Here is a 24,720-nt window from a genome sequence, read left to right on the forward strand (position 1 = left end):
AAAGGTTTAGCTTGGCTCCATTTGTTTGCATAAATTAAAAGGCTTAATGGAAATGCCACAAGTCGTTCGTAGCGCAAGCGGCAAGGCTAACCAGTCAGGCACACCGGGTGAATCAAACTTGTCGGAAGCCCGTGCTCTGCTGCCTTTCTAACAAAGAGACGCTTCAGGGGACTTACGTAAGGAAGGTACAGCTACTAGAACGCTTTGCCAGAGCACTCGAAGCCGTTGTGCAAGTGCAACTACTAATCGCATTAGGTGGATATTCCAGTGTGTTGGCTGACGCTTTAAGCGCTGCAATCTTCCCTACTGCACCCGATGGCAGCTAGGTAATTTTAGTCAAGAGCTCGGCAGTTTATCTTTGTTGTGAACTCTCGGTAGGATTAACGCCCGGAGTACGGTGCTTCATATAGTGAAACGTAAACAAACTGAACACTACTTGTTGAGAGCGGCCGTCTTATCACGGTACTCGGTCGTGATAAAAGGGACACTGGTATCGGTAAACAAGTTTGTTCCATTTCCATGCCAGCGGGCAGGTTTAGGTGGTTATGTATTAATAGACCTATGGGACTTTTTGTCACCTTGAAAAATGCGTATACCTACAATTCGAACTTTGGAAACAATTCTGTTTACTCTTTACCCAGGATTAGTTTGTCGCTTTTGAGATGATTGGAATTTTCGATTTTGTAACGATGGATCACAGTAGGCCGCGCTTTTGAAATGTGACGTGTTTTTTCGTCAGCATATTTAACTTTTTTTTTGGCTTAAAATTCGTTAATTTGGATGTTTCAAGTGTTCCTAAAGTTATCATTTAGTGATATATCGTGTTTCGGTCGTGTTGAGACGTCCAGTTTGTGAATCCAGCAGTAGAGATTCGGAATGCAAGACAAGATTATCAGGGACAGAAGTTACCGACCGACACAGGAGCAGGTGGCAGAAGCGAGCGAGACAAAAAACTACAAGTCAAAACCAACAATTGAAATGGCCTTAATTCCATTTTGTAAACAAACCTTGTAATGCCATTTTCTCGCGAACCGAAACCTTCATTCGCAAACCTAAACAAAAATCGGGTAGAGGAGAATTTCCCCTACCTGTTCGTTATGTTGGTTTGCCTTTGCGGACTTTCGGTTCGCGAGGAAATGGCCTTACAAGGTTTGTTTACAAAATGGAGTTAAGGCCATTTCAATTGTTGGTCTTGAGGTAACAAGTTTTGGTGAGATTGTTTAAAATTTGTTCATTTGTAGCAACAGAACTGTCGCTTTACATCTCCAGGACTAAAAATGTTTGCACCTATCGATGAAACAACTGCATCAACAAATAGGTGCAGACAAACTTCTTCCATAAAATCACTGCCGGCCAGTGGGAGATGGATTGTAAAACACACACACATGTGCTGCAAATCGTTGTAATTAGTGTTATTAATCAGGATACAGGAAAAACCTAACCGCTGTACCGCTGCCACGTTGCCGCATTCCTACCCACAATGCATGCCCTCAAAATCTATTTATTTTTCCTATTCCGCTACATGCTGTACGTAAACTAACCACGTAAACGGGATTATTTAGATTTGAAGTTTTGAGTTATTTGTTATTTGAATAATTTTTGAAAGATCAGTAGAAGGTCTTCTGAATAATTAATCAATCTGAAATCTTGTAAAAATATCCAAGGGGGGTGATCGTCTCTGAATTTGCATTAACTTCAAAAAATGTGGGAGCACTTTGAAGAAGTACCTTGAACCGTGGGGAAATATCGAGAGCTTCGGAGAAGAGTTATGAATATCAGGAAAACTGCGGGAGCTTCCCGATCTTTTTTTTCAAAAAATCAAATTTTTTTTTCACGTTTTTTTGTACTTTAGACTATATACTTTCATCCCCCCAAGCCGTTTTCCGATCAGCGAATTCGGTGTCCAGGCATAGCTGACTAATGGTAAGAACCCCCAAATGGTTTTAACTAAAGTCAAAACTTTAAACGCGTTTTTCTCGAAACCACATTTTTTTATCGGGCGAAGATTTTTCTCAGAAACTATAAGAGATATTGACTTGAATCTTTGCGCATTTTGTTCCTTATTAAATTCTTTGGAGCTTCTCCCACTTTCAGCCAAAAATATTAACATTTAACATTGTTTGAAGCACCTTAAAGCTGCAAAAAAGCGGGCTAAAAATCGCCTGTTTTTTCATATGGCCGCCATTTTGTTAATTTGCAAGATTTTTTGCTGCCAACGGGAGAAGCTCCAGAGAATCTTATGCAGATTATAATTTCATCACGAAATCTGTTTCAGATGAAGCCGTTCCAGAGAAAAGTCTTCGCCCGTACAGGCGTTTGCGGCGAACAGGGGTCTGTTTGCCACCATTTTGTGACGTCAATAATGTCTTTTTTTATGTCGAAAAAAATTTATTTGTAAACTTTAATGTTCAATAAACAAGAATCCCAAAGAGTTAGGCGCATTACTATTCATTTTCCTTGAAAAAAATTAATTGAAAAACAGGCCGAAAAAAGGCAAAAGATTGGGAATACCCCCTTAAGGAAAGTTCCGTGAATCTTAGGGAAGTCCAGACAGCTCTAATTTATTGAGAAGTTAAAAGAACTTTTGGGGGAGCCAAGGTATCTTTAGGAAAGTCCCGACTAGCGGGGAAGTTTAAAGATCTTCAAGAGAATATTCGGACAACTTCGTACATTTCAGAAAAATGGTGAAAACTTCACCGAAGATCTAAAGTAGTTTTTAGGAGAATTTCAGAGTAGTTCTGACGAAAACTTTAGAGTTGTTCTGAGGAGAATTTCACAGTGATTCTGAAGAGAGCTTCTGAGTAGTTCTGAGGGGAAGTTCAAAATAATTCTGAGGAGAACTTCAGAATAGTTCTGAGGAGAAGTTCAAAGTAGTTCTGACGAGAACTTCAAAGTAGTTCTGAGTAGAACTTAAGAGAAATTCGGAGCAAAATTTCAGAGTAGTTCTGATGAGAACTTCTGAGTATTTCTGTGGAGAGTTTCAGAGTAGTTCTAAGGAGACCTTCACAGTAGTTCTGAGGAGAACTTCAGAGTAGTTCTGAAGAGAATTTCAGGGAAGTTCCGAGAACTCCAGAGAAGTTCCATTGGCCTCAGGAAAATTTCGGGAAATGTATGAAACTCCCCGGGAGCACCCGGAACATGCAAGTGCGGTCCTGAGTACTTAATATGGTCATCAATGTTCTTATTTTTGAATTCTCATATAGTTGGGTGTGTCATATGAGGATGTAGGTTCAAGTTTCACTTCTCTGTTCGGATCTGGCCAACGTGGTCTTCAGTACTTAATATGGCCACCAATGATCATAATTTTGAATTATCATGTAATTTGATGTGTCGCATGTGGGTGTTGGCTTAAGAAGAATCTGACCAGTTCCCCGGGGGTACCCGAAATATGTCCGGATGCATGGTTCTGATTACATACTACAACCTTGGATGATTATTTGGTTCACGACTTGAAGGTTCTGGTTAACTCAAAATTACAAAAAATACAACTGAAAATGTTGAGCACTTCTCAGGCTGCCGCTCAACCGCACCGCGTTTTTCCAAAATGATGAAAAAAATGCGTTTTAGTACAATGCCGCTTTTGCCGCAACGCGCTCATTGTGGGTTGTCAAACGGATTTCAGAGTATTGGAAAATTTGCGATTGCCGCTATGCCGCTATCATTGTGTTCAGCCCTCAATGGTCCTTGTCGACTTTTCATTGGCATTCAACTGTGTCAGACATGGTTTACTGGAAGCGAAGCTGAGGAAAGAATTTGAGTTTGCAAACTCAGCTTGTAATTTGATATAATCTTTCCTGCACCTGGGTGGTACCCGCTCGAATCCCCGGAATCTCATCGACGGTACGCTGTTTTTACGCTGCTGTTTAGCCTGTGCATCAATAGCCTGCCCGGTGTGTTAAAATGCGAGTATCACCTCTATGCGGATAACCTCCAAATCTACATATCTGGCCCCGCAAACGAAATTAACAGGGTCGTCAATACAATCAACGGTGATCTCCTCGCTATCGAACGCTGGGCCACCGAAAATCGTCTATTTCCTAACCGAAAGATCATGCAATCAAGATTGGCGCTGCTCAATAGGCTTTGGCTTTGACAGTTCGTTTGACTCAAAACCAACCAGTCCACTCCTCTCTTATACTAAACCCTCTCACAGAGATGCCAAATCTACGGAAATCTCCGTAGATCTACGGATTTTACAATGTTTTGCGGAAATACGGATCCGTAGGCAAAATCTACGGAATTCGGTACAGTTTCTACGTATTTTTTCTTCAGTGTTCGTCTCCCTTCAGAATCGAATTTTACTATCTAGAGTATAATCTGATTCTGAAGGGATTGAAGCATAAAGTAAAATACACCCCTGCAACTTGTCTTGCTCACTTATCCGCTTTTTGATAGAATTGGCGTTGACGGCGACTCTGTAGCTCTTCCCTCATATGAAATATTCCGTAAGCAAACGTCAGACTGTGCGTGAAACATGGCGGCCTTCGTACTATCTCTTCACTCGGCCGAAAGATTCCATAATATACTGTCAATCTTTGCTTGAAGAGAAATTTTTTCGACGGTGCCGTGTGAAGGCGAATAAAAGTCTCGTCGAGACCAGTCTTGTAAGCGGTCACCGTAGTCGACACATTTTATGTGATAATCGACTGCCTTTGCTTCCGACACTTGCAAAACAAGCTTTCAAATTACTGTACCAAACTAAAATGTCATACGACAGGCTCTGTCATACGACATTGTCGCCGAAGGCCGTCACAAATGTATGTATTTTAGTTTTTCTAATAATAAGAGCTGCTGATGTTGTGCTTGTGTGAATTCTGAAATAGCAAGCAACGATGTCCTAGTAATAACATTTCTGATCAGAAATGGTTTAATTTACACCAAATTGAGGAATTAGAACGAAATCACATGTGTCATATGATAGTTATTTGACAATTTACTTTTTGCTCGAATGTTGTTCTACCGTTTGCGTTGTGTAAGAGAGACGACGCTCTTTTCGCCGTCATTCTCGATGATGATCAGGCCTTCAACGTGTTCATCAAAAAGCACGTAATCCATAAGTCGTCGTACTTGTCCGGCTTTATAAAGAAAACTACGATTAAAGCGTGGCTTTCATATTAGATTACGACACCACTGTACCGCCGCTATGGGATCACAATTGATCATATCGCCATAGATGGTCTTGAAACCCCTGCAGTGGATCCTCAAATTGAGCTGGATACCATTGCCGTGGATAATGAGACAGAACTGCTGCTTGGGCAACAGGAAACGCTCCTTTGGAATGAGGAAAAATGCCTGGAGATCGCTTCCGCGCAAAACAGGGTTCCTCTGTCATTAATATATGACGAGCACGGCGAAGAGATAGCTTTTCCTTTCTACGGAAATTCAAGCCAGGGGTTTGGGTGACATATTTCATGATGGCATCCAGTAAAACTCGTCGTCAAGACAGACGTGTGGCCAAACCACAACATTTGTTGTATATGACAATGAAAATTCTTCGCCTTAGAGTTTCCGAAGGCTTGCACTTTTAAGTGCACGGGGACCGCAAACATTACACGTGTTAACGAAATATATATCGAAATTTATCCTTCCTCACATTAATACCGAATGCAGTACAGTATTGGCAACAAAAGAAGAGAAATTTGTTCACCATGATGCGACAATTGGGAAAGCCTACGATGTTCCTCACACTCAATGCAAATGAGATGTAGTGGCCACATTTGTTGAATCTCCTACATCGATTGTCGTCAGAAGGACACAATGGCAATGACTTAACAGATCCTATCCAGGAATTGACTGCACTACAAAGAGCAACTCTGGTCAGTGATGATCCAGTCACGTGCTGTGTGTACTTCAACAAGCTGGTTGACACGATTGAATTTCAGCATCGTGGAAGTCCTCACGCGCACATCTTGCTATGGCTGAACAAGGATCCCCGGGAAGCAATCAGTGAAAGTATGCCAAAAACTACAGGTGCCAAGTCCCAACTAAAATTCATACCAAAAGCTTCTTTTCAGGGCAATCATAGTCATAATGAAGAGTATAAACAGAGAGAACCCCACTCAAATTCCTATTCCTACACAAAACACAAGTCCTGCTGCAGTTAACAAATAACATTTATTATATAAGACCACGTAGTCCGACGTCACCATTGCGTACTACCCCAGAGGGCTGTCCCTAGTAGTTTTTAAAAAGTTCTCTCGTCGATTTATCATTTAACGTAAAATATCACCTTAAAACTAAAAACAATATCACCGTCGACTAAAAAAATCCGTAGAAATCCGTAGATTTGAATAACTCTACGGAATTGCATAGAACAAAATCTGGCATTCTCTAGTTGTGAGCCAATCGAGCAGAGCCTATCTTGATTGCATTGGCAGTGTTGCTAGAAACCACATAGGGATAGGTTGCCACGGCAGTTTGTTTTGAATCCAGTCGTCTCTTGTACTAGACTCTCTCTAGTCTTTTGTAAAGATGGGGCCATAATCCCTCAGAATGACATCCGTTTTCTGTGGTGAGACTATTGCTTTGTTGAACAAACCTCGGTCTCATTATGGACTCTAACCTAAAATGGATTGATCAAATCAATGAGGTCACCAAAACGGTCTACAATACTCTTTGTACTTTCAGACGTTCCCGTGGAGTTCTCTTCAGATAGATCCGTAAGAAGCTTGTGTAAGCTGTGCTGATGCCGTTCTTATCTTACTGTAACGTCGTGTTCTACCCTTAAAGCGCAACTTCAAGTCGTCTTTGAGGTTTGTGTATGGAACCTGACGGCGTGACACAACCAGAGAGGTGCGACACACCATACTCGGTTGCGATCTTTCAGAAAACTACCATCGTCGTATCTGCTGCTTTATGTACGGGGTCTACCATGGAAACCTCCAACAGTACATCAGGCAGTATACACCTAAGGGTTGGAATGAGCGAGCTTGTCCTTTGTCCTACCGCATCACACCACAAGTTCCCGAAAAAGTGTTCTGGTATCCGGAGCGTCTACCTGAAGCACACTACCACTAGCTGCAAGGCAGCAACCAACTCTCATGATGCTGAATAATTCAATAGTAACTGTTGATTTACAAAATTTCAAATATTCAGACCTACAATTCCTAACTTCCCACACGATTGTTTCCTTGACCTGATTTATGGTGCTGTAACGGACAGGTTTTCGTTATAGTAACAATAAATTATAAATTTAATTTTGAAAAATATATCGAGTAACGTCATCATCAGGCTTCGTTTTTTGAGCATAACGATATTTTTTTCGGTCCCATAGACTTCCAGCTTGATTTTAAAATTAAGATTTAAAGCAAAATAATGACTTCACCGTTTGAACTTAACTAACAAATTGACATCTCGCTCAGTTCCAGTGTACCAAAATCGATGAAATTTTGGATTTGGGTTCCATTTTTAATATAGATTACGAATATGCCTTTACATCAATACCCCTAAAGAACCCAATTAAAGGTGAACTTACACTGGGGCTACCACCTAACAATGCAATTTCCCATTACCAAACTCAATTGCACCCCTTTTTCCGAGAAGAAGTGAATAACGGATCGGTGAATCTAATTTGCTGTGCATTCTGAGCTAAAGTGAACACCCCTTCGCGCAATCAAAGTCCTCGATCTACCCAAGTGGGTCGCTTTCCGCAAACATCTCAGTATATCATCGGCGTGGTTCCTTGCAGCCTTGAGGTTAATGACATGATGAATGATTATTGCACTGTTGATGTTTTCACGCCAACTCGGTCGTATACCTTTGGGCCGCTCTAACGGTGATGATGTTTGCGATCGATGCGATGTCGCAATTTGATAGCTTTTACCCGCACGCAGATCGATTCAAAACAGAACGTAACGAAGCGCCGCACAGCCAGTCGAACATTGTGTGTTAGAAAGTATAGCCATGGTTCAACAACAACCCTACTTATAATATCAAGTACGACGGTGGTGGGGACAGTGATCGTGTAGTTTATAAATAAAAGTATATTTTTATGCTACACAGAGCTCTTTTACTGCCGCCAAGTATAGAAGATCTGTAATGAATAATCCCTGCCCTGATACATTAAACGTGTGAAGCGCACTTGATGCCGCAAATTCTCCCTCACTAGTCGTAGTCAAGCGAACAGCGTGAAACTTAGCCGTGTAGCTGAGCGGTATAGTTTCACGGTGGAAGAAGAATTGGACTTTGATCGGTAGGTGATCACTCGCCGACCACGTGCTCGGACCTATACCCATACAAAAGCGGTAGGTGGCGGTGGCGGCGGTAGCGAGCGCGAAAAGTAGCAAAACAAATAAAAAAAACACCATTTCTCTGTTTCCTCACACTCGTCGCCACTCTGTGGCACTATTTATCGCCACTGTGGGATGGTGGTATGCTGCAGTAGCAGCAGTTAAGCGGCTTGTTTTCCTTCCCTACTGCCGTGTGCGAGGTTATGTTTTGAATGTTGGTCGCTTCGGCTTCAGCGGCGAACTTGTTTTCGATTTATACATTTTTATCGAGCGTCTTTCTCGCCTCTCGAGTGGATCGCTTGTTGTTTTTCTTGCTTGGCAGTAGATTATTTTAATGCAATTTTTATTCTCTGCCTTCCTAGCCGATCCGTTATAGGCAAATTCAGCTAGGTACCGATAATTATCGTAAATTCAAATTGATCACTTGGAGCTGTTCCGCGTGTTTCGTAAACATCTCTGTGGCATTGGCTTTATGGGAATCTGTATGGCCTTCTACTTATTTTACGCGACATTTGGATGTCATTAAACCAGCCAGTGTTGTTGTTAGTACGAAATGCGAACTCATCACTTGACAACTGCACAGTACTCGGCACCAGTAGGCGGGTTCAAAGTTTCCTCTGAATGATAAAATCCGACTAAAATTTACACTTATTTGGCTGTACTCCGAATCTGCGCTGATCACTTAAAGCAAAGTTGCATCATATTCAAATATCAACAGAATTTTCGTCGCTTCATTTCAGTTGCATTTGGAAACTGGTTGACGTTTGAAATGCATTGCCAATTAGCGAGTGGAGCTCGGCAGATTGTACACATATTCCAATTATCGAATGGCCACCGTAAAGCTTTTCTACTGCGCTGTTGCCATCAGCATTGAGTAAAACGTGGTCATCGAAAATGTCTCTCAAAATTTGATTCCTTTTTCGCGTTGCCTCAGTGGCATGACAGGTATAGTTGGTGGGCATTGATCTGCCCCAAACACTTTTGATGCAAGCTTTCCCCGAACACTATAGGCCGAAAAGTCGCGGCCATCTTATAAGCTATCAAAATTATGATTTTTAAAATTTTGCACGCCGGGGTATGGGAGGAAATTGATAAATAACACAATTAGAAGTGCACAACCAGCTGTGTAGGGTGACCACTAAATTTTAAATTTGGAATCCCCGACTTTTTCTCGGTTTTCCCGTTTTAAACCGTTCCGGTTATCAATATTCGACAACTTTTATTCGAATATCCATTGTGTTTTCCACGAATATTTAGACTTTCTCGACGAAATGTGGAACCTGCCAAAATCTTCAGTGGCTCTTAAAACTCTTACCATTTCAGTTTCTCGCACGCAAACTGTTTAACCAGCAGGTTTTGTAATATAAAAATGATCGGCTGGAAGTTGTTAAGCTCAAAGGGGTCAAAAGTAAACATGTGGAAGTGGATTCACCAGCTGTTTTTTTGTTATGTAAACAAAGGAACCAAACGCAAACACCAGAAGAAGTGTCATTGAAACCAAGTGATATATACATTCCAAGGTGGAAACGGTAAGTGCGAAATCGAAAGCGAAATATGAATTCAATTGATTTTGTTTTTTTTATTTAATTTTAATTAAGCATGAGGATGATAACGTTTATTAGCGTACAACGAGCACGGCGCACGACCCGACGTTTTCTCATGATAAAAACTGATAAAAACCTCGATAAAAATAAATTATTGATGTCACATACTACAAGTTGGTCACAACACCCTTACAGCGCACCTTTATTTGATGAAGGCCCGCTAGTAAAAGTATGGAGGGCTTTCATTATAACTGCCAAGCTTTTACTGAAACTAGAAAAATCGATCGGTAAATGTAAAATTGATAGTCCTCTCGGTAACTCGGGGCAAGTGCTCAATTTTAGCTATTCTTGATTTATCAAAATAATTTTGAAAATTCGCAAGAAACCCCCTAATGTTTATACACCACAGTAAAGGGGAAAGTTAGGGCTTTCATTTGGCATGTTCAGAAATCGCTAATGAAAGCGTAAGCGAGATTCAAACGCCAGTGGCGTCGCCTTAACCTCAATCTACCTTTGCACCAACTCTCAAAACATAAACAATTATCAAAATATTGCTTACAATGGATAGATATCGAGTCAACTAGAAGATTAGGTGTGTTTTTCAACCGATTCGAGTATGAATATGGCATTAAATCTGTTTTTGAAAGTTGGTGCACAGGTAAAAAGTGAGGTTACGCGACGCCACTGTCAAACGCACTTAACTTCTCATTAACTCCGGCTTTATTCAGCAATTATCGTACGGATTACTCGTCCGGACGTCTGATTCCAGCATCAACGAAAGTTCCCTGTAGAATACACCAGTGAAGCATGAATTTTCCTGTATTGTATCTTATCACCTACGAGTCTCGCTGCCGGCAGGAGGATTCCAAGAAACAAGGTGCCATCGTCCCTAAAAAAAATGCCAAACCAACATCTGGAGAAGTTGGCCTTCCAGTCGATGCAATCGTTTGGCGAAAAGGATTTCATATTCAAAGACCTTGAAAAGCACGGTAGCGGCCAGTGCCGATAGCCGCGGATTGGAATCGTTTTTGAAAATTTGAGCTGATGTGCTGCGACCGAGGCCAGCTGCCGAGAAGAGTTGCCTCGGTGAGCGGTTAAGTTGGAGCTGGAAACGCTGGCGAAGTTGGAAGAATGTGCCATTTGAATCATGATGGGTGGAGGAGGCTCGTTCTTGGCTGGAGGACCAGAAAAAGGAATGTGGATGTACAGTGCCACTACTTACGGGGACTCCGATCTGTTCTGCATTCATGCCTCGATTCATGCCACAGCACCACCCTCGCACGTCCGAAGGCTTGTGGAGGTATTTTTTTTGCAAATTGTACACAATGCAAGCCAAGCCAGATGATCAGGAAATACGACGCACTAAAGCACAGCTGCAAAGTATGCTGTTGATGAAGTTGGAAAAGCGACTGGTTGAATTTGAAGACCCCGAACGGTAAGTTCGGGCTCCCAGCCGAGTAAGTATTATTGCCAATAATCTTAACTAGATGAAATGCAATTTATATGATAGGTTACTGAATCAATGATATTTAAATATGCGCATTCAATCTCGACGACTTCTAATTCCACATGACTCTCCTTTCTCTTATCCTATTCTTCTATGTTAAGAATCAACTTAGGCCTCATTTATTTTCCACAGATTTCAATCGACTCGCCTATTTATCTTGACGTTGTTGACGTGTCAAAAATTCGGAATGAGGAGGGACCATCAGAGCACCCAATTGAAGCGATTTGTATGGAGAGAGTGAAAATGTCAACTCACTGTTGCTAGCATTCCGTGGATAAAGGGTGGGCTCTTCTCCCCATTCATTGGGGCATCTTCCTGTTGGATGGATCATTTTCTGACCAATTGGCTGATCAAGTTGTTGGAAGGAGATACTTAATACCCCGTTCACATTACAGCGTATATCACGTGATAAACGCTGTCTTGCAATGAGCACACATACATCTAGTTTTCACTGGAAATCCAATGTATGAGTGCTCATTGCAAGACAGCCTATATTACGTGATATAGGCTGTAACGTGAACGAAGTATAAATGTCCCAAGGAAATGAATAGGCGAATTGCCTATCAATCCATTCGTTGTTGGCCCTTCATACAGCGATTTGCTGATGACAATCAGCTGTTATTAAGCTTGATCAAGTTCAACGGCGAGAAGATCCCACAGCTATCGGACTAGTTTCCGTGCTACACAACGAGGGGGACGACTCTATATACGCTGCAGGAAATATTGTGTTGTGCTGTGGCTAGCTGCTCGCACGCTGAGAAGATAGAAAGAAGATTGAAGACGATTCTGAAGATTTCCTGCAAAAAGATGATGCGCGATGCAAGTAGATGCGAGAAATGCAAGAAGATTTTTCGAAGATTCATTCGCTAGTGAGATTTTTTGAGCATCTAAAATTGAGATTTAGATGTGTCGCCCCCCTCATGCTACAATGAGTGGTAGACCACTATCATCATTATCATCATATAATTTGGCATGTTCAGAAATGTTGGCGGCCATATTGAATTTGGCAACTATAGTGGATTTATTCTTTAAAATGCGTTTTTCGTAAGCTTACCTCCCACCGATTTTCAAAATAAGTACGCCATTAGAAAGCTGATACTTTTTCAATAAGATACAGTTTAAAATTCGATGGAGCAATCCAATTTGTTCATAATTGAATGAAGCTATTGATTTAAAACAGTGTATCTTTGAAAATTATCAATTATTTGTTGGGTTAAGCAATTTATCGTCTGCTCTTAAGTTAGGCAGCTATGGAAACGTAATATCAAAACGATGTTATGCTCTTTAAAGCATGGAAAAATGCTCTTTACTTCATAGCTGTTCAGATTTACTATTCTGCCTGCTTCAGGAGCGGAGTAACGGACATGCGTCCAGAATGCAGGGATGCCAGATGGTTTTGCAAATTGTCTGTATGAATTCTAATAAAATGTCTGCATTTGTCTGTACCATACATTTTGAATACTGAGAGTAGCAACATTTCTGAGCAAGGTTGCAAATGTATATTCGCGTAACCTTTTTTATTCGTTATTTCGTGATAATTACATTACAGTCACATTCAATGAGAGAAGCACCAACAAATATGATACCTGCGTTGGTTAATTGCGGAGTTACAAGAGATTTTAAACATAATCCACTCGAACCATGATTCAAAGGTTTATAGTAAACTTTGATATAAGACATTTTCAACCTAAAATGTCTCAATGGGTATTGGATGTTCTGTGAACCTCTCTGATCCTATTTTGAACCTTTCCAAAAATTTCTGAACTTTTATAAAGTGACCTATAATATACTTCAATCTGATTCCCTTAACCTGTGAGACATTTCCAGAACATCTTTTATGTTTTAAAACATGTTTGAGGTTCCTTGATTTTTTTTATAAGTTTTCTGGACGACTTGAAATTACTGTAGTCACCTAAATTTCCTGATTTTTTTCAACTCCTAATACAGATTTTCAAAGCGAATTCAAGAGTTCCTAAACTTTGAGGAAATTCCCCAAACTTCTTTGAACCCTCTTAACTACTTGAACTAAGGTTACTTTGAAAGTCTTCGAGTAACCATTCTACGGCTCCTAAGCTTCTCTGAAGTCCTCTCAAACTTGTCCGATGTGTTTCCTGCAGTGTTGGGAAAATATCAAAAAATCAAATCTCACCAACGCCCAAGACCACACACTTAGAAATACCTAATTTTACACGTGACGGAATCCATCTTTGACATAAAGGATGAGACGTAAACAAACATGTCATGTAAAATTAAATGCTCCGAGACTGAAAAGTTCGGTACTCGACGAAAAGTACGTTTGATTGAGCTGAATGTTGCGTCTATTACGACTCAATTTTATGTCAAAAATGACGCTCGTATATGTCAGTCTCAGAGCACCTAAATTTACATGATTTTTTTTTTAAGTGTGCACGCTTGAATTTCGCTTATTGCATATCGCATATTAGCTTATTGCGTGCTCTCAACTTAGCACTTCCACAGTTATTAATTGAGAGCTTTCGATGCCTGTACCATTTTTGCATTGGTATAATTGTGTGGCAAGTCCAATCATACTTCTATGCCCAGGGAAGTCGAGAAATTTTCCAATCCGAAAAATTCCTAGACCGAACCGGGAATTGAACCCAGCCACCTCCAGCATGGTCTTGCTTTGTAGCTGCGCCTTTACCGACTGAGCTAAGGGGGGCCCCAACAAGCAAACTACTGCGGTTGATTTTGCAAGCTGTTATATCGCAGCTCGGAATATCAAGCCAGAGATGCCAGGCTTATTTTGAAAAAAAAAATCTGGCAAAACCCGAAAAAAATGTCTGGCAAAAATCTGGCACGGCAAATTAACATAGGAAGCTGCCAGATTTCTCAAAAAATCTGTCTGGCAGAGCTTAAATTTATCTGGCTGTGCTAGATAAATCTGGCAACCTGGCAACGCTGTATCAAGCTAACAAAACTCACCAGCTGCAAATCTCACCAAACTGTGGTGATATTGAGTTTAATGAATTTTTGCTTTACACCCGAATACAACTGAAACTTCCATTACGGCTGGCAGCAGTCGCTTCGTGTCTGCCATCGGTGAAGATTAAAAAGAGATAGCAAACTATGCTTTCTCTTTCTAAGAAAACGATGTGCAATGGAATCATTTTTGTGTCGAGTCAACTCTAAGCTTGATTTTTGCACGTTATGAATAGTCTCGCAATATCAAAGGAGCTTGTAAAATCAATATCAAGCATGATATTTTGTTCCAATATCACGCGTGATATTGCGAGCGCATGAAAGCGAAAAAATATCAATTGATTTCTGATTCTGCCAACACTGGTTTCCTGTATATTTTTGATATTTCCTTCATTTCAGTGAGTATGCGTTCAAATTTCTCTGAATGTCTCTTAAGTCCATTGATCTTATTTCAGTTCAAGAAATTTCTCCATTATTTGCAAGACTTCTGTAGAGTTCACTAAACTCCTCTGAAATTCATCCAAATAACTTAAAGGTGATCTTGACTTTTATACCTACGGGATGAGTACTTAAGGGGGTTAGGTTTTGAAAAGTTCTCTAGTGGGAATGACACTGATGAAGACTGCACATTAGACTGATGCAAAATTTGACTTTTTCGCTCCACAATACTTAAACGATTCCAAATCGGATCCTGATTAACCTCTCAAAATTTGAACCCCTTTGGTGAGAAACTGAGATGGCACAAACCATTTGAAGTTTGTATGGGAATTACTATAGTAAAACCAAGATTTTTGTTCATGTCTATTTAATAATTTACCATATCGGTCTGCTTCAAAAGCTTTCAACTGCACTTGCAAGAAATTTTCCCAGCTACAACTTTGCCCAAGACCACTTTTTGATTAAATGGAAGGATCGAAAGTTAACAATGGTTCAATGCGCTGATGTCTAATGATCATGCTCAATCAACTGCTCAGCAGGCAACATTGGTGTTTCTGGGGCGTTGAATAGGACACAAAAATCATGGCTACTATGTCACACTGCAAAATACAGTGTTGCCTACAGAGCAACTGCTTGATCATGTCATAAGTTTACCACTCTCTTAAATAATTAATAACTTTTTCCTGTCTCGTTTTACATAAAAACGGTCTTCAGCAAAGTTGTAGCTGAGAAATTTTTTAATAATGGCTATCGAACTGTTTCGCAGCTCAATATGGAAAAAGACTAGAAGGCAATGAACAAAAAGTTGAGATTTCCCATAGTAATTTACGTGTAAACTTCAAATGGCTTGTGCGAAGTCTGTTTCTAACCAAATGAGTTGTAACTTTGGGAGGCTAATGAGGACCCGATTTGAAACCATTTAAGCACTGTGGAGCGAAAAAGTCAAATTTTGCATCAGTCTACTGCACATTGTAGTCGAAATACGTATCTGTCATGGATACCAAAATTAATTAAGTGGAATTAAATGGAAGATAACCTTTTTTTGCTGTTTTATTTAAGCATTCCGCTAACAACCCAATTTCATTACTTCAATTTAAAGGTGATCTCTGAGCCTTTTTAGATTTCTGTTTCTCTAAATTTCACTGAGTTTCTTTGAAGTCCACTGACCTTCATTCAAATTCAGGAAATTTATCAAGCATTTTCTAGACTTCCCTGGAGTGCTCTAAACTTCTATGAAGCTCTCAGAGCTGTTGTGAAATTCTCTGAACTTCTCAGAGAAATTCCTAAATAATCAGGAATAATGAAAAGAAGAAGCAGCGAAACTCAAACAGCTTCTGATACATTTGGAGAACTACTGATAGGTTCAGTGAACTTCGGAGAGGCTCAGAGATCTTCGGAGAGTATTCAGGGAACTGATAAGGTCGTGGAAGTTCTGAGAGGTCTACGAGATTTCAGAGTTATGAAGGGCTACAAATGCTCAAATTAGAAATACAAATTCAAATGAAATCTGCGAAGTCTCACTCGTGACACCCGAGTAGTCGTAGCAGCTCTGCATTTTGGCAAATATATGTTCGAAAAAGCATGTTTTAAGCAAGTCAATTCTTTACTGAAACCCTTTTCTGATACTGATGGATATTGCTGTATGTACTCTGTATGCATCATCAAATGTCTGTATAAATACAGACATGTCTGTATATCTGGCATCCCTGCCAGAGTGAGCTTCCAAAAGAAGCTTCTTTTAGAATGTTTTTCTGGAAGATTCTTTTAAAATCTTCTTACGAAGGTTATGTAAACATTTTCTTTAGAATTTTTGTTATAAGCTTGCCGCTCGCTCCGCTTCTTTTAGTAAAAAAACACACGGACCAGGCAGTAAATCTGACTAGCTACGCAGTAAAGGAGCATTTTTCTAAGGTTTAAGGTGAATCGCAGTGGAATCCTTGTTTCTGATTTATTCCATTATCACCTCGAACTTTTAAGAGCAGAAATATCAGTTCTCACAACACATACAACATGTCTGTGCAACAAACGCAAAGTTACAGTTTCATGAGCGATGTCACAACAGCGGAAAGGAAACGGCAAGTTTGACAGTTGTCACAAACTTACTAATTGAGAGCTTTTTATGCCAACCAATACATGAATTTGGATATTAATGTAGTAATCACAATGATACTCTATGCCGAGGAAAGTCGAGAAAATTTCCAACGTTTTCTGGACCGAACTGGGAATCGAACGCCCATGGGATCAGCAGTGGTCCACGTATTTTGAACTGGTCTAGTACATATTCTTGGAAATCAAGCCCACATGAATACTGCAGCCACAAGCAGCGAGATTTCAAGGTAGAGCACTCGCTTATTGATTGCTGATATACACTACACAGCGCTTGTTGCCAACTGACTACGTGCCCGAGCGCAAGTACACACAGCAGATGCAGGGATTCTGCGGCGAGGCCTTCGGTTCATTAGCATGGATTTCATTTCCTGGCTCCATGATGTGTTTATTATTTTGCAGTTCAGCAAAGCAGTGACAAATAAAATTAATGTTTTTCCCTAGATGGATTAGTGGTTTAAGCTGTATCCTAATTAGCTCGAAATAATTGTTCCCATATGATATGACCTCGCCTTCCTGGGAAAAACCTAACCTAATGAAATTGAAGCGGTAACCCCCTTTTCTGATATCATCGTTAATGCCTCGATGATTATAACAATGTTGATGTGTTTGTCACATTACTTTTAAAGCAGACTTTGGGAAACGTGTTCCAGATTAGGGCTTCCACGCGACTCTATGTCTCAAATGTTGGGTTTTACCACAGGCACAGCTATTTTAATCATTTCTCTAATCCCAACAGATCCCAACCAGTGTCTCTAATCCACAAAAGTGTTGAGTAATTACGATTCACACTCATTTTTAACAGTGAAGTCACCGTCGTCAACAGAGTGGATTTCCAACAGACACGAACTCGACTCGACTCGTGGTATCTGTCGTTCGGTCGGGTTTGGACTTTGACCAGGTATTATTTTACCTTCTCGAGCTAGCCGCTTTCAGGCGCATACACCATCTCTGTATCCATGTGGGAAATGGAAGCGAGCAAAGAGAAATAAATCGCATGCCGGTAATGCGCCAAGTATCGTGGACAGACAACCTTTTTTCCTTTATTGCATGCTGTACAAAATGTACGGAGTACTTGTGTCTTGAAAATTACATCACATCTATTAGCAAAAGTTCTTCCACTAATAAAAGAATGATGCAAGAAAGCAGCGACCTTAGAGGCGGCACAGTTCATATGTAAAAATACTCTTTCGTATGTCGACTAGTCAAATAATCACACCCTCATCTCGTGCGAGATCGGACCCTTTGCAACGAGGCAAAGTGTCAGCGTACTCTATTGAGACTGACCGTAAAGTCCATCATCCCATTCATCGTTACCTCGCTGCGTCTAAAGCAATACATCGACGCTCAAATCTAGAGGATAGATTTGCGTATAGAACTGTGTCGTCGATTGACAGATCCGATTGCTCTACATGCCTTTCGAGCTAATAATAGTGATCTACCGTTGTAGTGAATCGCGACCGTCAACATCAAAACAATAAAAAGAGAACCCATGCCATATGGCAGTATACAACGCATGCTATAGCGAAAAAGGGATCGAGCGATAACAATTTGTTTACATCGACGTACTCTCTCTTTACATCGGTGGCAGGTTGCAATTTTCTATTGGCACAGACTAGCGGGCGCCAGGCGATGCTTGTTTAGGTCGCCGCCATCATAGTTAGAATTCCTTTAGCCATTAATTTTAGCCACTTTTACACCATTATAGGGACGATTCCCACTCGTATCGATTGAATTTTATCTTTTCTGAAGCGCAAATAAATATCCTTACCTTTTCCAGACATTCCTGGCTGTTCCTCTTGGGATCGCACTGGACCCCCGAGGTAGTGCCATTGGGTAGATTTATCAAACACCACATTTTGTGGCACTACAATCTAGCTTTCCGTTATCAGGTTTTATAGACCGGATCGTTTCCGTAATGCTCACACAATGCCCGTATTATATTTGTTTGCCTCTCGTCTCTTTGTCGTTCACTTCACAAACAGATGTAGATTATGATTCCGTTTGTTGAACCTTATCTTTCACTAGCTCTCTCGCTCGACTTCTACCCTCGGGATCAAATGAAATGCTTTTACTTTTTCCAATATTTTCACTTCGTGTTTATTTCCCTCACTGCTGTCTCTTAACATCAATCACAGACTGTATACGCTTTTGTGACACTGTTTTTTTACATCTTCTTGGCATTTTTAACAGAAACTCGTTCTGCAACACTGGTATTACGCAAAACTGTTTTTTTCACGTCAGTGTTTGATATTATTCACAGGTCACTGAATTCTAACTTTCAGTTCAGCTTTGTACACTTCGCTGTTGTTTTGAAACTTTGATTTGAATTAATTTTTCAGACTAACTCTTCGCGACAGCACTTCCCGATCTTATTAGAGGCACCGTCAACAATATTTTACTCAAGTTTAACTTTTTGTACTGACAAAGACGTCTGCTCTGCGGTTGCACGTCCATACTCGACCGTATCGTGTGTAGGATTGTAGTTCAGCTGTGCAGTCTGGTATGAATTTTAATGTGCGGAACCTCCACTCTCAGCTGAGCCATGAGAGAGTAAAGAGAGAGAGAGTTTGTTTGTTGCACAAGTTGGGATTGCGACATGTAAATGTGTGAGTGGAACTGTGAGCGATAAACGATATTTGATTATTAAAAACAGTTATCGCCATCTTCCGGCGACTAGATTTACTATGATGGAAGTTATCGCTGTGGGCTGTTTCTTTTGTTAAATAATCGCTCAAAGATTGTTTTTATTTAAGTTAAGCGAACATGCATAAAAGACGTAGCATTTGAGGGGGGAGGGTTCAACAGTTGTGACCACCCTAATAAAATGTGTATGGTTATTTTGCTTAACTACGAGCTCAGGGTATCATCCAAGCCATTTGTGGAATAGTTATAACCACTATAGAATAGAATAAACTATAGAACCACAAACGAAGTGACAGACGACTAACTGGCGAAGAGATCAATTAAAATAATGTGGTTCGCTGTAATAGAATTTTCTTAGAAGCTTGTGCCATCATCCACCACATGGGATAGTATTTTTGTTTTGGTTTTGCACAAAGTTGATTTTGTGTACAATGATTCTTTGGCAGTGTGCAAAGAGTGCGTATCATTTTTTCATTTTTTTATGCATTTCCAGGGCTGTTACAACAGGCGCGGATTTCGCGAATTTCGCGGATTTCGCGATTTTCGCGGATTAGTCGCGGATTTGAACTTTCAATCGCGAAAATAGCGGAAACATTAAATGATGTCGTGAAAATCGCGAAGGGACTGATGTGCTGTCACAAAAATTGTGGAATTCATTGTAACTTTTCCGTCCCGGATTATTTTGCTGTCATCAATTTTGTTGTTCATTTGGCTCTCAATTTTTTACCGGTTCAAACTAAGCACCCTGTAAATTTCCCTTTTTTTAATATGAACATAGCATTTTCTATTGTCAAATCATAAACGAATCGTATATATGCAAGTAATTGCCATGTATACCCGATATTCTAGGTTCTCCAAATCGTCCTGGAGTTTAGTTGATTTGTTCTACTATTTCAACCAAGCCTGCAATAATGTCTGTAGTATCGAAATGTGTCCAAACAGATTCAAAGTGTCTATGTGGATTGTACCCGACCTATACGACCTACGTATACAAGATGTTATAGGTTCTGAAATCATTCTGTGGATCAGATTATTTTTCTACTAGATCACCCAAGACTAATTCAATGTCTGTAGTATCGAAATATGTGCAAACCAATTTGCAGTGTCTATGTGGATCATGCCAAATGTTCTAGGATTTCCTACAGATATTATCGTAGTCTTTGTTGATCTAGTAAAACAAATCATCTGAACTGCAGGACGATTTGGAGAACCTAGATCATCTGGTATACGTGGAAATAATTATACATTATCCATATCGACACTATGAATCTGTTTGGACATAATTTGATGCCTTCATTCCAGTCATGGTTGATCTAGTAGAATAAATCATTTGAACTCCAGAACGATTTCTTCTTCTTCTTATTCGCATTTCAAGCTTATTGCGTGAATTCAACTTAGTGTTCTAAATGCACTCCCAAAGTTATTAATTGAGAGCTTTCGATGCCAATAACAATGCATAATTTGTATATTGTGTGGCTAACACAATTATACCATAGAGGTAACTCTAAGACCACTGGGTCCTGAAGAAAATCATTATTATTTTTGGCTCACTCAGTACCAGAACAACGGTCCCAAGCAGTCCCAAGCTATTTCACTCACCCCTGCATGTTCTGCATGAATCCACACACCCCTGATGTTATCTGTCAAACTTTCATAGCGAATCAAAACAAATATAGTGTAGTAATAGAATTTCAACTAGAATAGGGTACGTTAATCGTTTGCTTGGGACCAATAGGCTACTAAAGTGGTGAGCCAATTTAAAATCGTTAGTTTCGTATTGATTGTTGATTATACCATAGAGGTAACTCTAAGACCACTGGGTCCCGAAGAAAATCATTATTATTTTTGGCTCACTCAGTACCAGAACAACGGTCCCAAGCAGTCCCAAGCTATTTCACTCACCCCTGCATGTTCTGCATGAATCCACACACCCCTGATGTTATCTGTCAAACTTTCATAGCGAATCAAAACAAATATAGTGTAGTAATAGAATTTCAACTAGAATAGGGTACGTTAATCGTTTGCTTGGGACCAATAGGCTACTAAAGTGGTGAGCCAATTTAAAATCGTTAGTTTCGTATTGATTGTTGATTATACCATAGAGGTAACTCTAAGACCACTGGGTCCCGAAGAAAATCATTATTATTTTTGGCTCACTCAGTACCAGAACAACGGTCCCAAGCAGTCCCAAGCTATTTCACTCACCCCTGCATGTTCTGCATGAATCCACACACCCCTGATGTTATCTGTCAAACTTTCATAGCGAATCAAAACAAACATAGTGTAGTAATAGAATTTCAACTAGAATAGGGTACGTTAATCGTTTGCTTGGGACCAATAGGCTACTAAAGTGGTGAGCCAATTTAAAATCGTTAGTTTCGTATTGATTGTTGATTATACTCAATGCCCAGGGAAGTCGAGAAAATTTCCAGCCCGAAAGATTCCCTCGACCGGACCGGGAATCGAACCCGCCGCCTCCGGCTTAGTAATACCGTGCCTTTACTGACTAGGCTATGAGGCCCAGAACGATTTGGAGTACTTAAAACATCTGGTATACATGACAATAGTTCATGCATGATCCACATAGACACTGTGCATCTGTCTGGAAATATTTCGATACTAAAGACATTGGGCCTTATTACGGGTGTCACTACACGGTGATAATGAAGTGATACTCAGAATAAGATCCGTGATTGCCGTACAAATCAAATGGGAATCACTTCATCGTGATGACAAGTGGCAAGTTTTCACCGTGAAGTGACATCCGTAATAAGCCCCATTGTCCCAATCTCGGTTGATCTAGTAGATCAAATTATCTGAACTCCAGGACGATTTGAAGAACCTTGAACATCTGGATTACTCGGAAATAGATCATGCATGATCCACATAGACACTTTGAATCTGATTGGACATATTTCGATACTACAGACATTATTGCAGTCTTGGTTGATCTAGTACAACAAATCAACTGATGTCCTGGACGATTTGGAAAACCTATAATTTCCGGTATACACAGTAATGAGTCGTACATGATCCACAAAGTCACATATATACGATTCGGTTATGATTTGTCAACGAAAAGTGCTAGGTTCATATTAGAAATAAAAAAAAATATCATGATAATGTCTCACCATTGGGCAGAACCCTAGGAATATCCGTGTAAATACAACGTGACCAACAAGCGTGACTTATGGTGACTTTGGTAATTTCTCGATTATGTGCAGGGTGTTTGGTTTGAATCGGTAAAAAATTGAGAAAACTATAGCCAAATTAACTACAACATTTAGGACAGCAAAATACGTCTCTGGTTAATTTTCAAGAAAATTTGCATTTCAAATGAAAATGTATTAATTTTTTTTAATAATGTTTCATCAAATCTAGTCCGGTATTATTCAATAGAATCTCATAATGTAAGGGTGTTTTATTATGTTCACTAATTACTCAGAATTAATACTATACATAAATAACTAAAGATGATACAATGTTATTCTTTTTTTTTTAATTCAAACGTTACAAACGATACTCCTTTAGCTCAGTCAGTAAAGGCGCAGCCGAGGGCGCAGCTACAAAGCAAGTCCATGCTGGAGGCGACTGAGTTCTCTTCCCGTCCGGTCTATTAATTTTTCGGGTTCGAAAATGTCTCTACGTCCTTGGTACAGCCATAGAAAGCTCTCAATTAAAATGTAAAAGTACTTAAAAGAACCACAGAACACTAAGGCATAAATCTAATATGCTATAAGCAATAAGCTTGAAATGCCATGTAGTAGTATGAAAACAGTTTTTTTTTGTGTCGCGGATTAATATTTGATGTCGCGGATTTCTTTTGAGAAATCACGGATTTCGCGGATCAAATTTAGACAATCTTGTAACAGCCCTGCATTTTAGTTTTGAGTAGAGTGAAAGAGATAGAACCAAACCATTCTAGTACATCTGGTGAAAATGCTAGTTTAATCTCGAGTTTAATCCAGTTGCCATGTGGTACACTGAAAAATGGAAATAGCAGGTTAGTCACCAATGTTTTCGAGCCGCTCCGTCTGTCACTTCGTTTGTGGTTAGAACTAAAGCCCTACAGTAAAAGTATGGACGACTGTCACCACAAAACTGAAAAAAAGCTGTTCCAATCGAGCAAAGCGGTGCATTTTGACGGTTCGATTGGAACAACTTTTGACAGACGTCCATACTTTTACTGTAGGGCTTTAGTTAGAACTATAATTTGGGATATCGTTCGGGTGTGTTATTTTTTAATTCAGGCGGCCATGCATTAGGTATAAAGGTTGTACCATAGAGGTAACTCTAAGACCACTGGGTCCCGAAGAAAATCATTATTATGTTTGGCTCACTCAGTACCAGAACAACGGTCCCAAGCAGTCCCAAGCTATTTCACTCACCCCTGCATGTTCTGCATGAATCCACACACCCCTGATGTTATCTGTCAAACTTTCATAGCAAATCAAAACAAACATAGTGTAGTAATAGAATTTCAACTAGAATAGGGTACGTTAATCGTTTGCTTGGGACCAATAGGGTACTAAAGTGATGAGCCAATTTAAAATCGTTAGTTTCGTATTGATTGTTGGTTGTACCGTTTAAAATACGCACACATAAAATTCATTCTCAAAACTCGAGTTTTTATCCGATTATCACCAAATTTTTAGGGAGTAAAAAGAAACAATTAATGTTAGTTTTGGCATATCCGAATGCGCGAACCCAAGTCATAAGGTTCTGCACGACCTCAGAATCGACAGTTTTTTGCATATTAAACCATGCTTCCTTTATTTCTTCTCGATTCTTCACCACTTTTTTGTTTGTTTAATTTTATTTTAAACAGGATTGGGATTTAAATTTAGAAGCTCGGCTAGCTTGGCCGCTGCCGCTTTTGCTTTCTGAGCAGAAGATCGTGGGTTTACTCCCAAGCTCTTCGAGAACAAAACAATTACTATGGTCGCATCGTCTGCTTAAGTGAATCCTGACCCATCTCCTACCAAACTATCCAACTCCGCAGCATTTATTGGGGAGTCGGTGAGTCGCTGACCTCCCGTTAAGTAGATGCTACATCAACAATATCCTTCCTTTCCCCGTAACGGAGAAGATGGGCAATGGTGATTGTCATGCTTTTCCTGTTCTGATAGTTTTCCTTAAGCAATCAGAATAAGAACGTTAAAGTTGATACATAACAGTTGCCAGTATGCAATCTACGAATTACTCCGTTACACACGCAACGCAACATCTCAAACCGAGGCGTTCGGTTTCCGTTTAAAGGCCCCAACCACGCGTTTGTGATCGTTCTCGTTGACCTGACGGCTTTTTTCCC

At 40.1% G+C, this 24,720-nt stretch overlaps 1 protein-coding gene across 2 annotated transcripts in view; it reads right to left on the minus strand.

Annotated features, from left to right (window-relative positions):
- dnr1 (defense repressor 1) overlaps window positions 1–23,195 on the minus strand; it is a 36,967-nt gene extending 13,772 nt beyond the window's left edge. Inside the window, exons 1-2 of one of the 2 annotated variants that reach the window (XM_065220054.1) lie at window positions 23,186–23,195; window positions 18,535–18,922 (exon numbers count right to left, since the gene is read on the minus strand). In XM_065220054.1, the coding sequence (XP_065076126.1) occupies window positions 18,535–18,621 (87 nt within the window). In that variant the 5' untranslated portion in view covers window positions 18,622–18,922; window positions 23,186–23,195. Of the gene's footprint in view, window positions 1–18,534; window positions 19,254–23,185 lie in introns of those variants that run through there. The other variant, XM_065220053.1, reaches the window with a different exon arrangement.
- Between the last annotated feature and the right edge of the window lie 1,525 nt (window positions 23,196–24,720).

This window comes from Ochlerotatus camptorhynchus, unplaced genomic scaffold (assembly GCF_037179485.1).
Source record: "Ochlerotatus camptorhynchus isolate MF236.1 unplaced genomic scaffold, CSIRO-AGI_Acam_v1.1 ptg000114l, whole genome shotgun sequence".
Classification (NCBI taxonomy): Eukaryota; Metazoa; Arthropoda; class Insecta; order Diptera; family Culicidae; genus Ochlerotatus; species Ochlerotatus camptorhynchus.